Source organism: Muntiacus reevesi, chromosome 3, assembly GCF_963930625.1.
Source record: "Muntiacus reevesi chromosome 3, mMunRee1.1, whole genome shotgun sequence".
Lineage (NCBI taxonomy): Eukaryota > Metazoa > Chordata > Mammalia > Artiodactyla > Cervidae > Muntiacus > Muntiacus reevesi.
In genome coordinates this window covers 149113361-149134735 of record NC_089251.1, presented here as the reverse complement: position 1 = coordinate 149134735, position 21375 = coordinate 149113361, and the positions used below count along the sequence as shown (strand labels likewise).

The 21375-nt window shown below is 35.9% G+C and overlaps 1 protein-coding gene across 1 annotated transcript in view; it reads left to right on the top strand.

Annotated features, from left to right (window-relative positions):
- PLCL1 (phospholipase C like 1 (inactive)) overlaps positions 1-21375 on the top strand; it is a 364330-nt gene that overhangs the window by 257563 nt on the left and 85392 nt on the right. Inside the window, exon 2 of the mRNA XM_065930890.1 lies at positions 17238-19712. Within this exon, the coding sequence (XP_065786962.1) occupies positions 17238-19712 (2475 nt within the window). The remainder of the gene's footprint in view (positions 1-17237; positions 19713-21375) is intronic.

The following is a 21375-nucleotide window of genomic DNA, read 5'->3' as shown; positions in this document are numbered from 1 at the left end:
ACGTGACCACTGGAAATATGGATTAGGAAACAATAAAAAATACTTTTGTGTACTCTGTCTTCCAAAAAAAAAAAAGGACAGAGAGAGAATGCGTTGAGTATAAAACACAAAGGCAAATTTGAAACCAATATCTAGATGTGAAAATAGAGGATTAGGCCAGAGCTACAGGAGAACTTGTAGGGCTACACTTTGTATTTAATGAAAAGTATTGAAAATTTGATAATTAGGATGTGTTCTCTGAAAGATTAAATTTCTTGTAATCTACATGGAATTCTTACTGAATCCAATTTCTCTGAAGCATATTTAATTCCTAATTTAATACAGCAGATTTGAATCTCATTTTCAGTGGAGTGCATTTAATTGAAATCAATTGATTTAAACAACTAGTCAGGAAATCTCAGTTTAATCTCCTCTTCTTCCTCTGGGAACATTCATCTATTTATATTTATTCTCAAAGCTTAGAGGTAGCAAAAGTCTGATTCAAAAGGAGATATATTGTACATTTTCATTAAATTGATTGTTTAAGTACTAATGAGGTTAATTTTACAGATACACTGCAAAATTGCATTGTGCTTTGAACACTGCTTTCACCAAGGCTAATTAAAGTCAGTTCAGTCACTTAGTCGTGTCTGACTCTTTGCGACTCCGTGGACTGCAGCACACCAGGCCTCCCTGTCCATTACCAACTCCCAGAGTTTGCTGAGACTCATGTTCATCGAGTCAGTGATGCCATCCAACCATCTCATCTTCTGTTGTCCCCTTTTCCTCCTGCCTTCAATCTCCCAGCAACAGGGTCATTTCCAATCAGTCAGTTCTTCACATCCGGTGGCCAAAGTATTGGAGCTTCAGCTTCAGCATCAGTCCTTTCAATGAATATTCAGGACTGATTTCCTCTAGGATGGACTGGTTTGATCTCTTTGCAGTCCAAGGGACTCTCAAGAGTCTTCTCCAACACCACAGTTCCAAAGCATCAGTTCTTCGGTGCTCAGCTTTCTTTATGGTCCAGTTCCACATTCATACATGAATTAAAGTCAGTAGTTCTAAAGTGTAAGATTCTAAAATAATTTCCGAATCAAAGATTTATCATGTTTAGGGGATATTTTGTCATGCTGTAATAGAAACACATTGGCCAGTCCTAAGAATAATAAATATATAAAGTTTTATATTGAACTAAAATAATATTGGTATAATTATTTTCATAAATGTAATTTTTGTGTGTGCATAGTCTCTCGGTCATCCCGACTCTTTGTGACCCCATGGGCTGCAGCCCACCAGGCTCCTTTGTCCATGGGGATTCTCCAGGCAAGAATACTGGAGTGGGTTGCCATGCCCTTCTCCAGGGGATTCCCAACCCAGGGCTCGAACCCAGGTCTCCTGCATTGCAGGCAGATTCTTTACCATCTGAGCTCCCAGGGAAGCCCAAGAATACTGGAGTGGGTAGCCTATTGCTTCTCCAGGGGAACTTTCTGACCCAGGAATCAAACTGGGTTCTCCTGTATTGCAGGCGGATTCTTTACCAGCTGAGCTACCAGGGAAGTCCTAAAAATAAGGTAATGCACTTTAATTATGCCTCGTTAACTCTTTATAGATATATATCATTATTTCTACAAAGTACATCTTTCTGATAATTAATGAGGTAATTATAGGACTGTGTGTGCTGAGTCGCCCAGTCATATCTTTTTGCAACCCTGTGGACTGTAGCCCCCCAGGCTCCTCTGTCCATGGGGATTCTCCACACAAGAATATTGGAGTGGGTGGTCATGCCCTCCTCCAGGGGATCTTCCCAACCCAGGGATCAAACCTAGGTCTCCCACGCTGCAGGTGGATTCTTTACCAACTGAGCTACCAGGGAACTCAATGCTATGGAAACATCTTTAATATGTTTTTTTATACTATAATGTAATGTATGTTAATTTTTGAATAATTTGAACAAAACAGAGAAAACTATTTTCATAATTCTCCTTTTCCCCTAGAGATAACCACTATTACCACTTGGAATAGAGCCTTTCAGATTTGTTATATATTAGTGATGTGATCTCATAATATATGTACTCTTCTATATTATCTATTTTTTAAGGACATATACACACACACATCCACACACAGATGGTCCCTTTTAAGATTTATAGATCTATGTCACTCTTATAAGAACTACATAGAATCGTTTTGCATGAATGTGTTATAATTTATTTTGCCAGTCCTTACTAGGGATGAGTGTTTAGTTTATTAGTTTATTTCTAATTTCCTTAATATTATTCACAGAGTAACATTGAATTTCCATGTACTTATATCTTTGCCTGTTTGTTCAAATATTTGCTTAAAATAAAGTCTCAAATGTGATATTACTAGATCAAAGTAGACACATCTTTAACATTTTAAAACATTTATCACATTGCCTTCTGGAAAAGTTGTTCCATTTTATACTAACCTAACATTATACAGAAATTCCCTTTTCTCTATAACCTGACATTTTTTTAACCTTTGATAATCTGGTATGCAAATTAATAAATTTATTTGTGTATCTATAGTACATATAAGTATTTGTGTTTGAGCATCTTTTCATTAATTTTGAAACAGTTGTATAATTTTGTGAATTCATCTTTTCCAAAATTAGTTTGTGAACAAATTTTGCAAATTAAGAAGCATATATCAAATAGTTTTCAGTTTGAGAGTAAAAAAAAAATTGGACACAGTTTTAAGCTTTTTTGAGCTCATATCTATCAGTCTTTTCCTCTGTGGCTTGTGTGGCCTTGATTTATTTAAGATGAGATCTTCCCCACTCCAAACTATAGAAATATATGTGGTTACATCTTTTCTAGTACTTCTAAACCCTACTGTATCTTTAATCCGTCTAAAGTAATTATTAGGTCTGGCATGAAACAAATTTACTTGTCTTTTTGTTCAAATGAATAGTGAATTTTTCAGCACTAATACTTGACTAATATATTGTTTCCTTTGTTATTTTAAATGCCACTTCCACCCTACCCCATGAAAAAATCCCACTGGGCTTTTCATTAGAATCTTATTGTATTTATCTACTAATTAGTGTGGAACTTGAATTTTACCAGCATTATCTTTCCAGTAAGTAATTTTTTTAATGTTTTCATTTATTTGACCCTCTTTTTCAACTTTATATGAAATAAAATTTTATGCGTAATTTTTGCATGTATCTTGTTAAATTTATTCTTGGCTTGTTTACAATATCTGTTGTTAATTTAAATGGGTTCGTCTCACTTCTACCCATCCCTGCCATTACATTTAGAAGCAAATTGTTGTATAAGAAAGCTATTAATTTTTTATATTTATACTTTATTTTGTCACCATCTCTTTTATTATTTCTAATAATTTTCAGTTGATTCTTTTGAATTTTCTAGGTAAATAATTATCACCTCTGTGACTAGTAATGATCTTTCACTTCCTTTATCATATATTATGCTTAATTTCTTATCCTTGTTTTATTGCTTTGAGGGAAGTACCCAGAATTATGTTAAAATGTAGAACAAATAGTAGCCTTTTGTTTTGTTACTTTTTAAGTTTTAATGAGAATTCTTCTAAATCTTTACCAGTTGATAGGATCTTTCCTTTAGGATTCTGAAATAGGATTTTGATCATGTAAAGGAAGTTACCTTCTTTTTCAGTTTACTGAGTGTTTTCTTTGGAATTATTATTGTATTACCTTGGAGGAATTTATAGGTAGGATCATATTGTTTTTCTCTTTTAGCTTATTTATTTATTGGATTGCATTGATGACTTCCTTAATGCTGATACATTCTTATACTTTTGGAATAAACCTGATTTTTTAAAAAATTGATTGCTTTTTAAAATATTGCTATATTTTACTTTAATAATAAGTAAGATGGATCTATAATTCACTCCTTTGGAGTTTTATGCTTTTCAGAGGGTTTTAGCATGCTTTATTTCCTTTGATCCTTGAGATAACTCTATGAATTAGGCCAGAAATTATTACATTATTCTGATAAATAAAAACAATAGATATAGAACTTTTTGCCTGTCATAAAGTCATGCAAGTAGGTGGTGATGGTAACTAAAATCAGTTAGTCCCCAATCCAATGCTTTGGGGAGAATGCAGTAATTTCTATAAGTAAGGTATTTTAGTTTTTAGGAGTTTGAATTTTATCATTTCAAATAAAAGCTGTCCTTATATAGTTTCCTTTTGCATTTTTCTAAATTAAGACAATAGATTTGTTTCTGTTTTGACTGTGGAGCTTTCACTGGGTATCAGGAAGCCTTCAACCTAAAGGAGTGTGCTGAAAATATACATCCTCTGAGATCTGCCATCTGTTTGTTGCACATGGACAGATGCTGATGTTCAGTTAAACCGAAGTAATACAATAAGGATTAAAGTGTTAGATGCTACTGACCCATTCAGAAGTTATGGATAAAACTTGAAACCTTTAATCAGATTCATAATGATCTTCAAGTCAAGTTAGCTATTTGAGCCAAAGATTTTACATCTCTTTAGTAACTAGTCCTGAAACGCATATTTCATTATTATCATAAGAGAAAAAATATTAAGGATGCATTTTTACATTGCATTAGGTCTATTTTATATGTGGTTCAGGCATCTGCCTTATAGAAAGTTTAGAGATTGCACTTCAAAATCTATTACAGAAGAAATCTTCAACCGGGAAATTTTAAAATAACTTAAGTATAAATTTTAGAACCTATAAAACTTTATGTCAATGCAAGAATGGCCCATTTGTTGATGTACATTTATTTGTTAAATGGGAGGCTAGACTTCTCCAAGTGTAGAGAAAAATGGATTTAGACTATAAATGAATTGTATTTTAGCTTTGAATAGAATTATGCTGTTATACTGACATTTAATCTTTATGTCCAGAGTCACACACATTTACAACATGTTTTCATAAAGTAAATTTATTGTTTTTAAATCTCTTGTAAGATATTTTTCTCTTAATGAGAAACCTAAACATGTTAATTTCTATATAATACAATGGCACTTATCTCCCTCTAAAAAATGCCACTAATAGTTATATATTTTATATTTACCCCATTTGGAATTTATAAATGATTAAAGTCTGAAATCTGTTCTTATCAAATGTTGCACAGAAAAATCATGAATTCCTGGAATCTGATCATTTTAAAAATTCTATTTCATTAATTCAACTTTATGCTCTGAAGCAAGGCTGACTATAACCTTATTTTCACTTAAGCTAATATAGCTCTGAGTGAGTTTCTTTTTTAAATTGAGATTTAATTGATAAATTCATTGTATTGGTTTTGGGTGTGCAACATAATGATTTGATGTATGTATATGTTGTGAAATGATTACCAGAATAAGTTTAGTTAACATCTATCACTGTGCATATTTAAAATTTGTTTTTCTTGTGATGAGAACTTTTAAGATCTACTCTCCTAGCAAATTTCAAGCTTTACATGATTTTATTTTTATAAATCACATCTGTTTCTGAAACTGAGCTCCAATAGCACCCTATGGTAACAAATGGTAGAACTCACATAGTATTGAAACATATTGGGTATTTCCTTTTCAGTTTTAAATTTGTTTTATTCAGATTTGGATGACTGGAGACTATGTTTAAATTCCACATTGACTGAAATCAATGTAAATAATATAACAATGTCTCATACTTGACGGTAAATATTACCATTAAAAATTGAAGAGTCGAAATGAAGCAGAAACTCTTCTGTGAGCTGGTTATTTAGCACACAAAGGAAAATGGGAATTTTTTTCAGCAACATTTTTGAAATGAACTTAATAATGTTCCATTCCTGTTGAATTTTAATTTTTTAGATAATTTAGTTTAAGCAAATGCAGCATTAGTTTGGAATGAAAAACAAAATTATGCATTGATTTTAATGTCTCTCTAATTAAATATCAATTTCTGATGGATGTCTGAATTAAGCATCAATATATGGTTAGACTTATGAAATAATTAGAACATACTTTTGGGTTGGTGAAAAGGTTCATTTGGGTTTTTCGGTAAGATGTTACAGAAAAACCTGAATGAGCCTTTTGGCCAACCCAATATTTGATCCCTGCAACAGGACCCTGAAAGAGATGTGTTAGCAATATAGTTATTAAAACCATATTTTACATATTCTTCATTACAGACTTTCTTTTTATAGGGACTATGACATGCTGCCTTCCCTAAAGTGCACCTCTGATTAATCCTCACACCAGAAGCAATGGAGTTGGCTCTGGCATAAGTTCAGCCAGGATTCCTAGGCCTGCTGCGTAGGGAGTCTCGTGAGGAAGGACAGAATCATATCTCAGTCTCCAGGCCCACTTGGTTCTTGGCACCTCTGTTGAGAGTTGCACAGGCTACCAATGAATTTTAAATATAGTGTTTGAGTGTGAGGTGGACATCTGTCTTAGAGGAATAGGATTGGTAGCAGCAGGTCATTCTTCAGAAGCCATTGGATAATTGTCAGATGACCTTTATTGGTTTCCCCTTCATTTCATTCATATGGGTGCTGCCAAGACACGATAGTGTAACAAAGTCCTCTGGGACTTATAATAAGCAAAAGCATGTACTTCATGTAGCAGTTGAATTAGTTCAAAGCAGTCAAGTACTTTATTTTCTTTAAATCATTTTGAGGGCAAGACACCCCGCCCCCTCCTAACTCTTGATAGAGGTCATGTGAAAGCAGTCAAGTTTTTTACTAGAATAATGGGATCATTGGTGTACCCTGTAACTATATACAAAGTAGTGGATTGTGAAGGATGCAAGAGGAGTTTGGCAAGATTTAAGTGAGAAACAAGACCTTTCCCATGAAGGCGGTTGACACTATACAGGAACATCTATACTTGTGTCCTTGCAGGGAAATAAGAGTTGAAAATAGAAAGTCCATCAGATAGTGAGGCTTGATAATAAATAATCACAGGGTTTGTGCCCTCTTTCTGTGGGGGAAACAGAGATGGCAGGAATCAATGGAATAATAGAATGATTGGACATCTAGAGACATAGGCCTTTATTGACCTGTAGCCATATCTCCTCACCCATATGAGTTTAACTTCTGTACAAGTGAAAAAATAATTCCAAACAGGTGAACAGTCTTTGATTTTACCTATGTGCCTTGATCTGCAATGAAAAGTCAGAGATTCTTAGTTAGGTTTATAATTTTGTCTCTTGAATGAATCACAGAGATGAAGGTATATAGAATAAAGTTCAAGAAGAGGTTTAATTCATCTTTAGTCCGCTGTTGTTGAACAAACATCATACATAATATTTAAAATATATAAGTCAGGTTATAGTGTTCTTGAAGTTGTGATCTGGAAAGGATTGTTGTTGTTCAGTTGCTAAGTCATGTGCAACTCTTTGTGGCACCATGGACTAGAGTGCTTGGGCTTCCCAAGTGACGCAGTGGTAAAGAATCTACCTGCTAATGCAGGACATGCGAGACGCAGGTTTGATCCCTGGGTTGGGAAGATCTCCTGCATGGCAAGCCGCTCCAGTATTCTTGCCTGGAGGATCGCGTGGACAGAGGACTCTGGCGGGCTCTAGTCTGCAGGGTCACAGAGGTGGCCACGACTGAACATGCAGCACGCGTGGGCCGGACTGCACACCAGGGTCCTCTGTCCTTCACTGGGTTTCTCAAACTCATATCCCTCGAGTCGGCTGAAAAGGATATTTTGGTATTATTTACTGTTGTTCGTACCATTTCTCTGAGTTGGTTTCTTCCTAGCTTTGTTGAAAATTTCAAACCAAAGCCTCTTTAGTCTAGAGATGGTCTAGAGAATGGTCTAGAGAGTAAGGAAGCCTCTTTTCTCAAAATGAAACTAACAGAATATAACTCCATAATCTTGCTTCTGCTGTTCCAGTTATTTTAGGAGGCGTTATAAAAATGTTAGCCTATTAAAAATCCAGTACTATTGTGGTTGATAAAGTGCTTTGCAGTCTGACTATTAGCAGTTACTGTGAGAACTTGGCAACAGGACTTTGGTGTGACTAAACCCACTGATGCCATCTTCTGGGTTCCCGCAGCAAACTCTGACAAGCCACACAGTTAGTGGTCAAGTCTTTCTCACACATCTTGGAATAATGGAGTCACAGGTAGGGTTGTGTTATTTAAGACTTTTTCCCCATTGCATAAAGTTATAGTGTAGATCCATGTGAAAGTTGTATTTGTTTTCTTGTTAAATGGCAGTGATTTTTAAAACTATTTCACCTAAGACTTTGACAGATTTTGAATACTTTAAAGCTTAGTTTTTCTCTTGTCCAGTTTTAAAGATCTCAATAAATGCCCTAGTGGTAAAGATATAATTTAACTATACTTAATTACTAGTACTTCCTTTTAAATATTGCCTCATCAGCTCTTGTGCCCCTTTATGGTCTTGGTTCTCAAACATCCTCAATGTTGTTTAAAGCTGCTTTTTTTTATTTAAAAGCATTTGTTATATGTTTTGTTTGACATTAAATTTGATGATTTGTCAATATTCTGCTTACAGATTTCATCAGTTATAAAAGTTATACATTAAAAGTATGATGGAAAGAGCATTATTCAGGGTGCTGTTAATGTTGGGATTAATAAATTTTAAAGAACCAATCACTGGGATGGTGCTAGCACATAGTAGGTGATCAGTTAATCTTTGCAAAAGTGAGTACTGTATTTTCAACTAATTCATGGAATGTGCATAACGAGCATCATAATTGTAGAAAAGCCCTACCTGGGTAGAAACCTTGCCAGCAGAAGAGCCCGAGATAATCACTTTTACTTAGAGCCATGTCATAATGAATTCTAACGAGTGAATGATGGCAGTGAGATACAGCATAACAGAAAGCTTCCTCTGTTCAACAAAACAAATAAAAGGTACTAAGAACCCACTCTGAAATGGACTGTTTCTACATTTTATTCCATCTTTGTTTTTAGAAAATCAACATTTTTGCTTTCAGATTAGGAGAGTCATTTAAGATGTGTCATTAAAAAAAATGTTTAGATGATCACTGCCTTCCTATAACGCAGTGAATTTCCTAATGCCCCCACCACATGTACATAGTGGAGTAGTTTTTTTAAAGGGGATGACTTTAGTGCATTTTGTTAAAGGGATCACCTTTTATAAATGAAATGTAATGTTAAATACAGACATGAAACTTCATTTGGTGATAGATATGTGCATGCATAACTTCGCATTGCCTTTAGTTAATTTTCTTGAATTATAAGATGGTGTAGAGAATGAACACTTTCTTAATGGGTAATAAAATTCAGCTTCTTACCAACTAGGCTTAGTGAGAACCACCAGGCTGAGCCCATGGTTCACAGAGCTTGGGTCAGACTTCACCCACTTCTCAGCAGTGAGTCTCAGGACCTCTGCCCTCACTGTCCCACACAGTGACATTAGGTGGGTCACAGGATGCTCACCATAAGGAAGTGATGCCACCTGTTTGTGACTTTGCATTAAGTAGTTTGAGTTTACTGTGAGAAAATAGCTTTGGAAATGTTAATGTGAAAAGAATGACGTGATTCTACAGTTGCAATCTTCCTTTATTTGAAACTTGAAGGCAACAGACACCACCTTTGCCTCTCCTTGAGTTCTGTGTGAAGAGTTAGGCCTTGTGTAGGGGGCTGGGCTTTTTTCTAGACTACCTAACTGCCAGGCATGGTTGTAGATTTGGGCATAGGCCCGTTGGACAGGGTACTCTAGATATAAGTACACATTACATACAGTACGCATACATCTAATGCATACACTACACTTGGAATCCATATCTAAAATTGTCACCGATATAAGTCAATAAAACCAGCAGTTTGAGGGTGGCCTTCTCTTGACTTATTACTCTTACTCTCTGCCTGCTTTTTCACTCTCATCTGTGGCCACATTACCCCTCACTGATTATACGATGGTTACCCTGACCCTCTTTCCCACCGATGGAACTTTGTGTCTGCTCTTCTTTCCTGGAACTCTTTGCTTCCAACTGTTTTCAGGTTACAGTCTGGTTGTCACCCCATCACCATCCTCACCATTTTGAAGACAACATGAAACATTCTCTTATTAACGTTACCAGTAAATATCTTAATGTCTGAATCCAGTAAGCCATTTTAACATCTTATTTTCCAGACCTGCTCCTTCAAATCTGTTGCTTGCTTTTCTGTGAGAATCATGCTCCTGGTTCTTTTACCTCTTAGCCTTTTGTTGTTTGCTTTCTTTTGCCTTGGATCTTCTCCTCTGCCCACCCTCTTGACCTAGGGGGCCTGTGGTCATCTGAAGTCCACCATAACACCAAGTAAAAGTACTTCCTCTTCAACTTTACCTCTCCTTGTATTTCCTATCTATTAGCAGTATTTCCACTCACCTTTCATTCAAACCAGAAACCTAGGAGTCATCCTAGATTGAGTCAAGAACTTCTGATTTTACCTCCTGTTTCTCAATACTTCTCACTTCCCTCCATTCCTTTTGTTAGTGATCTACCTCAGGACATCACATCTCTTTCCTTTAATGCTGTAGTACTCACCTTCTGCCCCATCTTCAGTTTCATCTGTATCAAATCCTTTGAGTGCACATCTAAAGTGATCTATATAAGATAAAAATGCTCCAAAAAAGTCTTAAATGTGCTAATCTATAGCATGAAGGATTGTTTGTTGAATGACTGAATGAATGAAGAATGGGACCAGCGTCCTTGTTGGGGCTCATTTGGGTCCTAGATTATATTGTCTATAATCCCTTGAAGGTTTCATGTATCAACTAAACCTTTTCTGAATTTTCCTTGGAAGTTCATAAAAGTGGGATGAATGTCATTAGTATGGGATTATAGTTCATAGGTTATCTGTAAGAACAAGATAGGCTTCCTATGGTGAAAATAAGATTTATGTGCCTATATTTTTCTTTGTCTTTTAGTTATAGTCTATTAAATTTTTATTTGGAGACTTTCTTAGGAGAACTACTCAGAAATAAATGTTTCCTCCCTCTTTTACTAAAAAAGAAAAGTGAATGTCACTTTAGTGTATCTGCATTTATGTAGCTGAATTTCTGTATTATGAAACAAGATTCTAATCGCAGTTTGACAACTGGTATTTTGATTGCTCTTCTTAAAGTTTTTGTAAATCTGTTTTATTTTAATGAAGAATCATCATTCTCTTAATAATAGCTTACCAAAAAAAGAAAAAAATGGAAAGAATATATTGCATTACAATTAGTTGCTTAAAAATACTTGTCAGGTCAGAGGTAGGAAAACATGAGTATTTTCCTTTACTCTTAAATTGTTGTACAGTGCTTCAATATGCTCTTTTCTTGTGATAAAATAAACATAACATAAAGTTTATCGCTTTAAAATGTACAGTTCTATGGCATGGTGTGCATTCACATTTTTTGTACTGCTTTAGTATACTTTTTAAAAATTATTATATGGAAATAATTCATTATTGAGATCCAAAGCTGTGCTTAGGTTAAATAAGCAAAGTTCTCTATGGGGCTTATCAGTGTGTTCTGATGAAAAATGATTTTGTTTGCTGAGTTTTATTAAGGAACTTGTAGCATATCTGGCCTTACTGGATTCAGAGAGCAAATGCCAATGGGAACTTATGGAAACAGATTTATTAATTTGATTTATTTAAACATCCCCCCCACCCCCATTTCAGTGTAATAAAACACATTTAAAGAGCTATAATTTATACTAACAATGAAAAAACAGAGAAATTAAGGAAACAATACCATTCACCATTGCAACAAAAAGAATAAAATACTTAGGAGTATATCTACCTAAAGAAACAAAAGACCTATACATAGAAAACTATAAAACATTGATGAAAGAAATCAAAGAGGACTCAAACAGATGGAGAAACATACCGTGTTCGTGGATTGGAAGAATCAATATTGTCAAAATGGCTATTCTACCCAAAGCAATCTATAGATTCAATGCAATCCCTATCAAGTTACCAACGGTTTTTTTCACAGAACTAGAACAAATAATTTCACAATTTGTGTGGAAATACAAAAACCCTCGAATAGCCAAAGTAATCTTGAGAAAGAAGAATGGAACTGGAGGAATCAACCTGCCTGACTTCAGAGTCTACTACAAAGCCACAGTCATCAAGACAGTATGGTACTGGCACAAAGACAGAAATATAGATCAATGGAACAGAATAGAAAGCCCAGAGATAAATCCACGAACCTATGGACAGCTTATCTTTGACAAAGGAGGCAAGGATATACAATGGAAAAAAGACAGTCTCTTTAACAAGTGGTGCTGGGAAAACTGGTCAACCACTTGTAAAAGAATGAAACTAGAACACTTTCTAACACCATACACAAAAATAAACTCAAAATGGATTAAAGATCTAAATGTAAGACCAGAAACTATAGAACTCCTAGAGGAGAACATAGGCAAAACACTCTCCGACATAAATCACAGCAAGATCTTCTATGACCCACCTCCCAGAATATTGGAAATAAAAGCAAAAATAAACAAATGGGACCTGATGAAACTTAAAAGCTTTTGCACAACAAAGGAAACTATAAGTAAGGTGAAAAGATAGCCCTCAGATTGGGAGAAAATAATAGCAAATGAGGAAACAGACAAAGGATTAATCTCAAAAATATACAAGCAACTCCTGCAGCTCAATTCCAGAAAAATAAACAACCCAATCAAAAAATGGGCCAAAGAACTAAACAGACATTTCTCCGAAGAAGACATACAGATGGCTAACAAACACATGAAAAGATGCTCAACATCACTCATTATCAGAGAAATACAAATCAAAACCACAATGAGGTACCATTACACGCCAGTCAGGATGGCTGCTATCCAAAAGTCTACAAGCAATAAATGCTGGAGAGGGTGTGGAGAAAAGGGAACCCTGTATGTTGGTGGGAATGCAAACTAGTACAGCCACTATGGAAAACAGTGTGGAGATTCCTTAAAAAACTGGAAATAGAACTGCCATATGACCCAGCAATACCACTTCTGGGCATACACACTGAGGAATCCAGATCTGAAAGAGACACATGCACCCCAATGTTCATTGCAGCACTGTTTATAATATCCAGGATATGGAAGCAACCTAGATGCCCATCAGCAGACGAATGGATAAGGAAGCTGTGGTACATATACACCATAGAATATTACTCAGCCATTAAAAAGAATTCATTTGAATCAGTTCTAATGAGATGGATGAAACTGGAGCCCATTATACAGAGTGAAGTAAGCCAGAAAGATAAAGAACATTACAGTATACTAACACACATATACGGAATTTAGAAAGATGGTAACGATGGCCCTATATGCAGGGCAGAAGAAGAGACGCAGAAGTACAGAACAGACTTTTGAACTCTGTGGGAGAAGGTGAGGGTGGGATGTTTCGAAAGAACAGCATGTATATTATCTATGGTGAAACAGACCACCAGCCCAGGTGCTCGGGCCTGGTGGGCTGGGAAGACCCAGAGGAATTGGGTGGAGAGGGCGGTGGGAGGGGGGACCGGGTTGGGGAATACGTGTAACTCTATGACTGATTCATATCAATGTATGACAAAACCCACTGGAAAAAAAAATAAATAAATAAAATAAAAAATAAAAAAGCTTCAAAAAATATAAAAAATAAAAAAAAGAGCTATAATTTATTCTTTTGTGTAATATATGTTATATATATATATAAATGTATTTATTTGCTCATTTGGAGGCTTGTAATAACTTTGCATTTTGTCCTCTGTAAGATGACAACCTAAGATCGTATCTTTTCCATTAGTTCTAAGTTGTAAGCCATTTTAGGTTAAGTTTTATAATTATGTAAAAGTTACAGGTCAAGGCAAGAAATAAGCATTATGAGGCAGATGGATTCTTTTGTAGGGTAGATATAAAACATTTACTTCTTGAAGACTTACCTTCCTAGGAAAGAAAATTTTGATATAAGAAGATATCACCATAAAAAAGAGAGCCTTGTAAGAGAAAGCTTTTCTGATAGCAGTAGTTTTGTTCTCATAAACAAATAGTGGCTGAAGTCAGGAGCGTTGCTTAGACTGTTGGGAAGGATGGTATAATACCACATATAGGGTACAGGAACTATAGATGTACATTCAGAGGAACACTGATTTCCCATTTAGAATTTGTTAGAAACTGTTATAGGTTTTATAACTCTGTTGACAATCATCTTATTTGGAACATGATATGCTTATACAAAAATAATTTTTAATGTGAAATCTCTCATTACTTAAAAGTCTAGTGAAATAGTAGTTTTGAAAACTGAGTCACAGTTTAATTTACCATCACAGTTCACAGCTTCTCTCAGTATTTTACTTGGTAGATTAATCCCATCTCAGCAGTACCATTAGGCTCCTGCCTTGAAAGTGAGGGAAGATACAGACATCTGATTTTCTGAGCATGTGGGCTGTGACAATTTTAAATGTGTTCAAATGTGTTTTAATAGTGCATCTGTGTATAAGCAGCTGAAAATTTATGGTTGTTTTTTAACATAAAAATGAGGAAATTGACCACTGCCAGGTAATAAAAAATAACAACTCTATAGAAAAATAGGAGTAAGTTTTTAAATGCCAGAGCACCAAGAGACAATATCCTCTAATCTAAATTGACTAATTTATATCTTTGTCACTTAAAGATCAGATATATATTTGAGTTAATGAATCATCCTCCCAACATCCCATAACTAAAGCAAATTCTATTTCCTTTTTCCAGGCAAAGTTTTAGTCAATTGAATAATAAACCATCCTGCCTTTTTCTGAATCACAAGATAGGGAGACTCTTACAGGCAAAACTGCAGTTAAAAGAGATCCTAGAGGAGAGATTCTGTCATGTTTAAAAGAATGCCGGTGAAGGAAACAGCCTAGACTACTTTGGCTACACTTTTCAGTGTTTAAATTAGTAATATCATATGGCTGTTTTTAAACATTTTCATTTTATCATTGAAGATTTGTTTTAAATGCTCATAGGTCAAGAGTGAATCAACTTCCGGATAACTACCAATATCCTGGTCGGTGCCTACTGACAGTCCTACAGAGACCAGATATATGAGGAAGTGTTCCTCTCCCTTCAAAGAGGTTAACTTTACAAAAAGTATTCATGAACATCTTCTCTTTTGAGTCTTATAATAATGCTCTATCATACTTAATGATTATTAATTCCTACTTAAAAGCAGAAATTAAGATTCAGAAAGGCTAAGTCACTTACCCAAGGTCACTAGTGAATGGAACAAAACCAGCTGGAGACTAGTCATTTTTGCCCTGGGGACCGTGCCTTTGGCTGTCTATACGTCACTGCCTCTTTGATATGCTTTATAAAATTGGCTATTATCAACATGCACTAAGGTACTTTTGGGAAATTTTTTCCTGAAAGAATTATCTGAGTTGATAATGTGATTGGGAGCATTATTAATTTGAGTCTTTGGGTCTGAACAGAAGAACCTCAAAAATTAGTGAAGTCATTAATATTTCTGTTTGGTTCTAAGCAGTGTCTGTTAATAGCCTTATACTGAAATGTAGGTCTGAATCTCGTAATGTTCATTTATTTTTATTTTCTTTTTGAAGTATAGTTGATTTATAATGTCTTAGTTTCTGGTGTACAACAAATGATACACACACACACACACAGAGACACACATAATATATGTTCCTTTTCATAGTGATTTATTATGGGAGTTTGAATATAGCTCCCTATGCTATGCAGTAGGATCTTCTTGTTTATCTGTTTTATATACAGTAGTCTGTATTTCTAATCCCCAAATCCTGATTTGTCCCTCCCCCACCCCCTTAACCCTTTAGTAACCGTAAGTTCATTTTCTATGTCTGTGAGTCTGTTTCTGTTTTGTAAATAAGTTCATTTGTATCGGGCTTCCCTTGTGGCTCAACTGGTAAAGTATCCGCCTGAAATGCAGGAGACCTGGCTTCGATCCCTGGGTTGGGAAGATCCCCTGGAAAAGGGATGGCAACCCACTCCAGTATTCTGGCCTGGAGAATTCCATGGACTATACAGTCCATGGGGTCACAAAGAGTCATAGACACGACTGAGCCACTTTCACTTCACACTTCATTTGCATCATGTTTTAGATTTCACATATAAGTGATATCATATGGTATTTGTCTTTTCTTTCTGACGTAACTTCACTTAGTATGATAACCTCTAGGTCTACCCATGTTGCTACAAGTGGCATTATTTTATTAATACTGAGTAGTATTCCAGTGTATATATTTATGTGTACCAACTCTTCTTTATCCATTCCTCTGTCTATGGACATGTGAGTTGCTACTCAATCTTGGCTGTTGTAAATAGTGCTACTCTGACAGTTGGGGTACATGTATCATTCTGAATTATAGTTTTCTTTGGATATATACCCAGGAGTGGGATTGCCAAATCATATGGCAACTCTATCATAATGTTCTTTTAAATCATTTACTCAGAGATCCAACCAGTCCATCCTAAAGGAGATCAGTCCTGGGTGTTCATTGGAAGGATTGATGTTGAAGTTGATACTCCAATACTTTGGCCACCTGATGTGAAGAGCTGATTTATTTGAAAAGACCCTGATGCTGGGAGGGGTTGAGGGCGGGAGGAGAAGGGGACGCCAGAGGATGAGATGGTTGGATGGCATCATCGACTCGATGGATGTGGATGGACTCTGGGAGTTGGTGATGGACAGGGAGGCCTGGTGTGCTGTGGTCATGGGGTCGCAGAGAGTTGGACACGACTGAGCGACTGAACTGAACTGAATATTCATTTAAATTGAAAGATTGCTCAAGTGAGAGTTATTGTTTACTGTTAGTTCTGAATCTGACTTTCAAGATGTCTTTATTCTTCAAAATAGTTTAAGGAAAAAGGGTGATTTTTTTTTTATTGTTAAGCTATATTGTAAAGACTTTTTGATGTAATGTATGGTAAGGTAAAAAATTTTTTATTTGAGCTAATTTTAAGTATAAAAATTAAACTGTAACAAACTGTAAATGACAACTTTTTAAAGAAATTCAGCTTTATTTGTTTCATTTATCTATAGGGACTGAGCAAGGTTGTTTAAGTACCAAAGGGTAGAGGATCTTAGGAAATCTGCTTTAACGAACAAATAAGAGTGATTTGTAGTTAATTACATTTCAAAGAACACACATTGAAAAAATTGGTTTTTCCTGAACCTAATAATCTCAGTTTTGGGGGCAATTTCTTTCTGAAACAATACAAAAGTAAAGTTTAGGCTAGCTTTTGTCCAAATAATATCTGAATGGAACCTGAGGAGTTCATAGAGTGTTACCGAAGTTGTTTATTTTGTAAAGTAAATTGATTCATTATTTTCAAATTGTTTTACAGGATCCTGCAAACCAGAAATGTGGTGGAAGGAAGAAAACCGTGTCTTTCAGCAGCATGCCGTCGGAGAAGAAAATCAGCAGCGCGAGCGACTGCATCAGCTTCATGCAGGCGGGCTGTGAGCTGAAGAAAGTTCGGCCGAATTCTCGCATTTACAACCGGTTCTTCACTCTGGACACAGATCTGCAGGCTCTTCGCTGGGAACCTTCCAAGAAAGACCTCGAGAAAGCTAAGCTTGATATTGCTGCCATAAAAGAGATCCGACTGGGGAAGAACACGGAAACATTTAGAAACAATGGCCTTGCTGACCAGATTTGTGAGGATTGTGCCTTTTCCATACTCCACGGGGAAAACTACGAGTCTCTGGACTTGGTGGCCAATTCAGCGGACGTAGCAAACATCTGGGTGTCAGGGTTGCGGTATCTGGTTTCTCGAAGTAAGCAACCCCTCGATTTTATGGAGGGCAACCAGAACACACCAAGGTTCATGTGGTTGAAGACAGTGTTTGAAGCAGCAGACGTTGATGGGAATGGGATTATGTTGGAAGACACCTCTGTAGAGTTAATAAAACAACTCAACCCTACCCTGAAGGAGTCCAAGATTAGGCTAAAGTTTAAAGAAATCCAGAAGAGCAAAGAAAAACTGACAACTCGAGTGACAGAAGAGGAGTTCTGCGAAGCTTTTTGTGAACTTTGCACCAGGCCGGAAGTGTATTTCTTACTTGTGCAGATATCAAAAAACAAAGAATATTTGGACGCCAATGATCTCATGCTTTTTTTGGAAGCTGAGCAAGGAGTCACCCATATCACTGAGGACATGTGCTTAGACATTATTCGGAGATACGAACTTTCCGAAGAAGGACGTCAGAAAGGGTTTCTTGCAATTGACGGCTTTACCCAGTATTTGTTGTCACCAGAATGTAACATTTTTGATCCTGAACAGAATAAGGTTGCCCAAGACATGACCCAGCCTTTATCTCACTATTACATCAATGCCTCTCACAACACCTATCTCATTGAAGACCAGTACAGGGGGCCAGCTGATATTAACGGGTATGTTAGAGCTTTGAAAATGGGCTGTCGCAGCATTGAGCTTGATGTAAATGATGGCTCAGACAATGAACCGATCCTTTGTAACCGAAACAACACAACAACACACCTTTCCTTTCGAAGTGTCATAGAGGTGATAAATAAATTTGCCTTCGTGGCTTCTGAATACCCACTCATTCTTTGCTTGGGGAATCACTGCTCCCTACCACAGCAGAAGGTAATGGTCCAACAGATGAAAAAGGTCTTTGGCAGTAAACTCTATACTGAAGCACCTTTGCTGTCAGAATCCTACCTCCCATCACCAGAAAAATTAAAAAGAATGATCATTGTGAAAGGAAAGAAATTGCCTTCTGATACAGATGTTTTAGAAGGAGAAGTTACAGATGAAGATGAAGAAGCGGAAATGTCTCGAAGGATGTCAGTAGACTACAATGGTGAGCAGAAACAGATCTTGCTGTGTAGGGAGCTCTCTGACTTGGTATCTATCTGTAAATCTGTTCAGTATAGGGATTTTGAATTATCTATGAAAAGCCAAAACTATTGGGAAATTTGTTCATTTAGTGAAACAGAGGCCAGCCGAATTGCAAATGAATACCCAGAGGATTTTGTAAATTATAATAAGAAGTTCTTATCACGAATCTATCCCAGCGCCATGAGAATTGATTCCAGTAACTTGAATCCACAGGACTTTTGGAATTGTGGCTGTCAGATTGTGGCAATGAATTTTCAAACTCCAGGTCCAATGATGGACCTCCACACAGGCTGGTTTCTTCAGAATGGAGGCTGTGGCTATGTTCTAAGGCCGTCTATCATGCGAGATGAAGTTTCGTACTTCAGTGCAAACACAAAGGGCATTGTACCTGGGGTGTCTCCTCTAGTGCTTCATATTAAGATTATCAGTGGTCAGAACTTCCCAAAGCCCAAGGGAGCTTGTGCCAAAGGGGATGTCATAGATCCCTATGTGTGTATAGAGATACATGGAATTCCAGCGGACTGTTCAGAACAAAGAACTAAAACTGTTCAACAAAACAGTGATAATCCTATTTTTGATGAGACATTTGAGTTTCAAGTGAATCTACCTGAACTGGCCATGATCCGTTTTGTGGTTCTGGATGATGACTACATTGGGGATGAGTTTATAGGGCAATATACAATACCGTTTGAATGCTTGCAGCCTGGGTATCGGCATGTTCCTCTCCGTTCCTTTGTGGGTGACGTCATGGAGCATGTAACTCTTTTTGTCCACATAGCAATAACTAATAGAAGTGGAGGAGGAAAGCCACAGAAGCGCAGCCTTTCAGTGAGGATGGGGAAGAAGGTTCGGGAGTGTACCATGCTCAGGAATGTTGGTCTTAAAACCATAGATGACATCTTTAAGATAGCAGCTCATCCCTTACGAGAAGCCGTAGATATGAGAGAAAATATGCAGGTAGGAAACGGCCCATCCTGTTCTTCCCTCCCCTCCTTCTTCTGATCTTTCTCTCACCAGTGAACGTTGAACGTTGTGTTTTTGCTGATGATCTGATTCCGCAAAAAATTATCACAGAAGATGTATAAACCCATGTACTGCTGAATTAGGTTCAGTATTGCCTGTGATAAAACATATACTTAAAAAATCTTTTCTTGGAGTATAGTTAATTTACAATGTTGTTTTAGATTCAGATGTATAACAAAGTGAATCAGTTATAAATATGTGTATATCTATTCTTTTTTAGATCCTTTTCGTATATAGGCCATCAAAGTGTATTGAGTAGAGTTCCATGTGCTATTCAGTAGGTCCTTATTAGTGATCTATTTTATATATAGTAATATGTAGTCAATTCCAATCTTCCAATTTAGCTCTCCCCCTTTACTCCACCCTGTAACCGTAAGTTTTCTCCCTACATTTGTAACTCTGTAAAACAGATATATTTTATGTTTCTAATTGTGAATGCTTTGTTAAATCTGGTCTGAACTAAACCAACTAATAGAGCAATGTAGCAAAATGTTTTATATATCCACTAAATGTCCTTAGTACACAGTAAATTGATATATGGGAATATGTATTTGAAACAATGAAAAAAGAATATAAAATAGTATATGTGCATGTAATATACAAAATTTTATATATACAGACACATGCATACTAATTATAAGTATATATAAAAATATTTACAGATAAGAACATAGAAGGGTATTTAAAGTCATATAAAACATGTAATGCCTGTTAGATTATTTTTTAGTTGTTTAAGTGTATAATAATAATAAATTATCTTCCATGAAACAAGCAAAAAACTAATAAACAAAATTCAGCACTTGAACTTGTTGAAAACTATGTAGTCATCTCAGTGTTGTGCTTCAATTGAAAGGACATGGATTCTGAATTAAACTCTATCACTGTGTGATTTTTGAGTTTTCTCCTCATAAGATAAGAAAAATAGTAATAATTACATCATAGGATTATTATGAGAATTAAATGAGAGTGAATGTAAATGACCCAGTCTTGGCATGTAGGAATTCAATTCAGTTTTCTTGCCTTCATTAATACTTATAATCAGAAAAGGCTGAAAACTTTTTCTTTAATGCTGTTTAGTATATGTACTCTAGGCTCATGTTACTGAGAAACAATCAAGCAACAAATGCTTAGTAAGTTCCTACAAGGCGCAAGGAGGTCTCGTTTGGCATCAGTGGCAGCAGTCTATGTATGAGAATGAAAAAGGAGAGGAATGTTTTTCAATGTGCTTTATTTGATCCTTTAGTTAACATTTTTATAGTAACCACCAAAAATCCCTACATTCAAAACAGAAAACAAGCTTGAAGAGGTTAAGCAATTTCCCCAACATTTCATTTAATAAATGGGAATGTTGAGCTTTAAATACAGAATTAGCCACCACCAAAACCCAATAATCACTCAAGATTCTCAGTCACCTAATGTGGAACAGCACACCATGACTTGGAGAAAAATCTATTTTTACATTATTTCACAGAGAAATTCTGGAATGGGCTTAAGATCAATTTAAAATTGCCATAATGTAAAATACTACGTTACATACAAATACTTAGATTGTAAACATATGATTGGCAGTGGGTTGCCTTGACCACTATTATAAAAA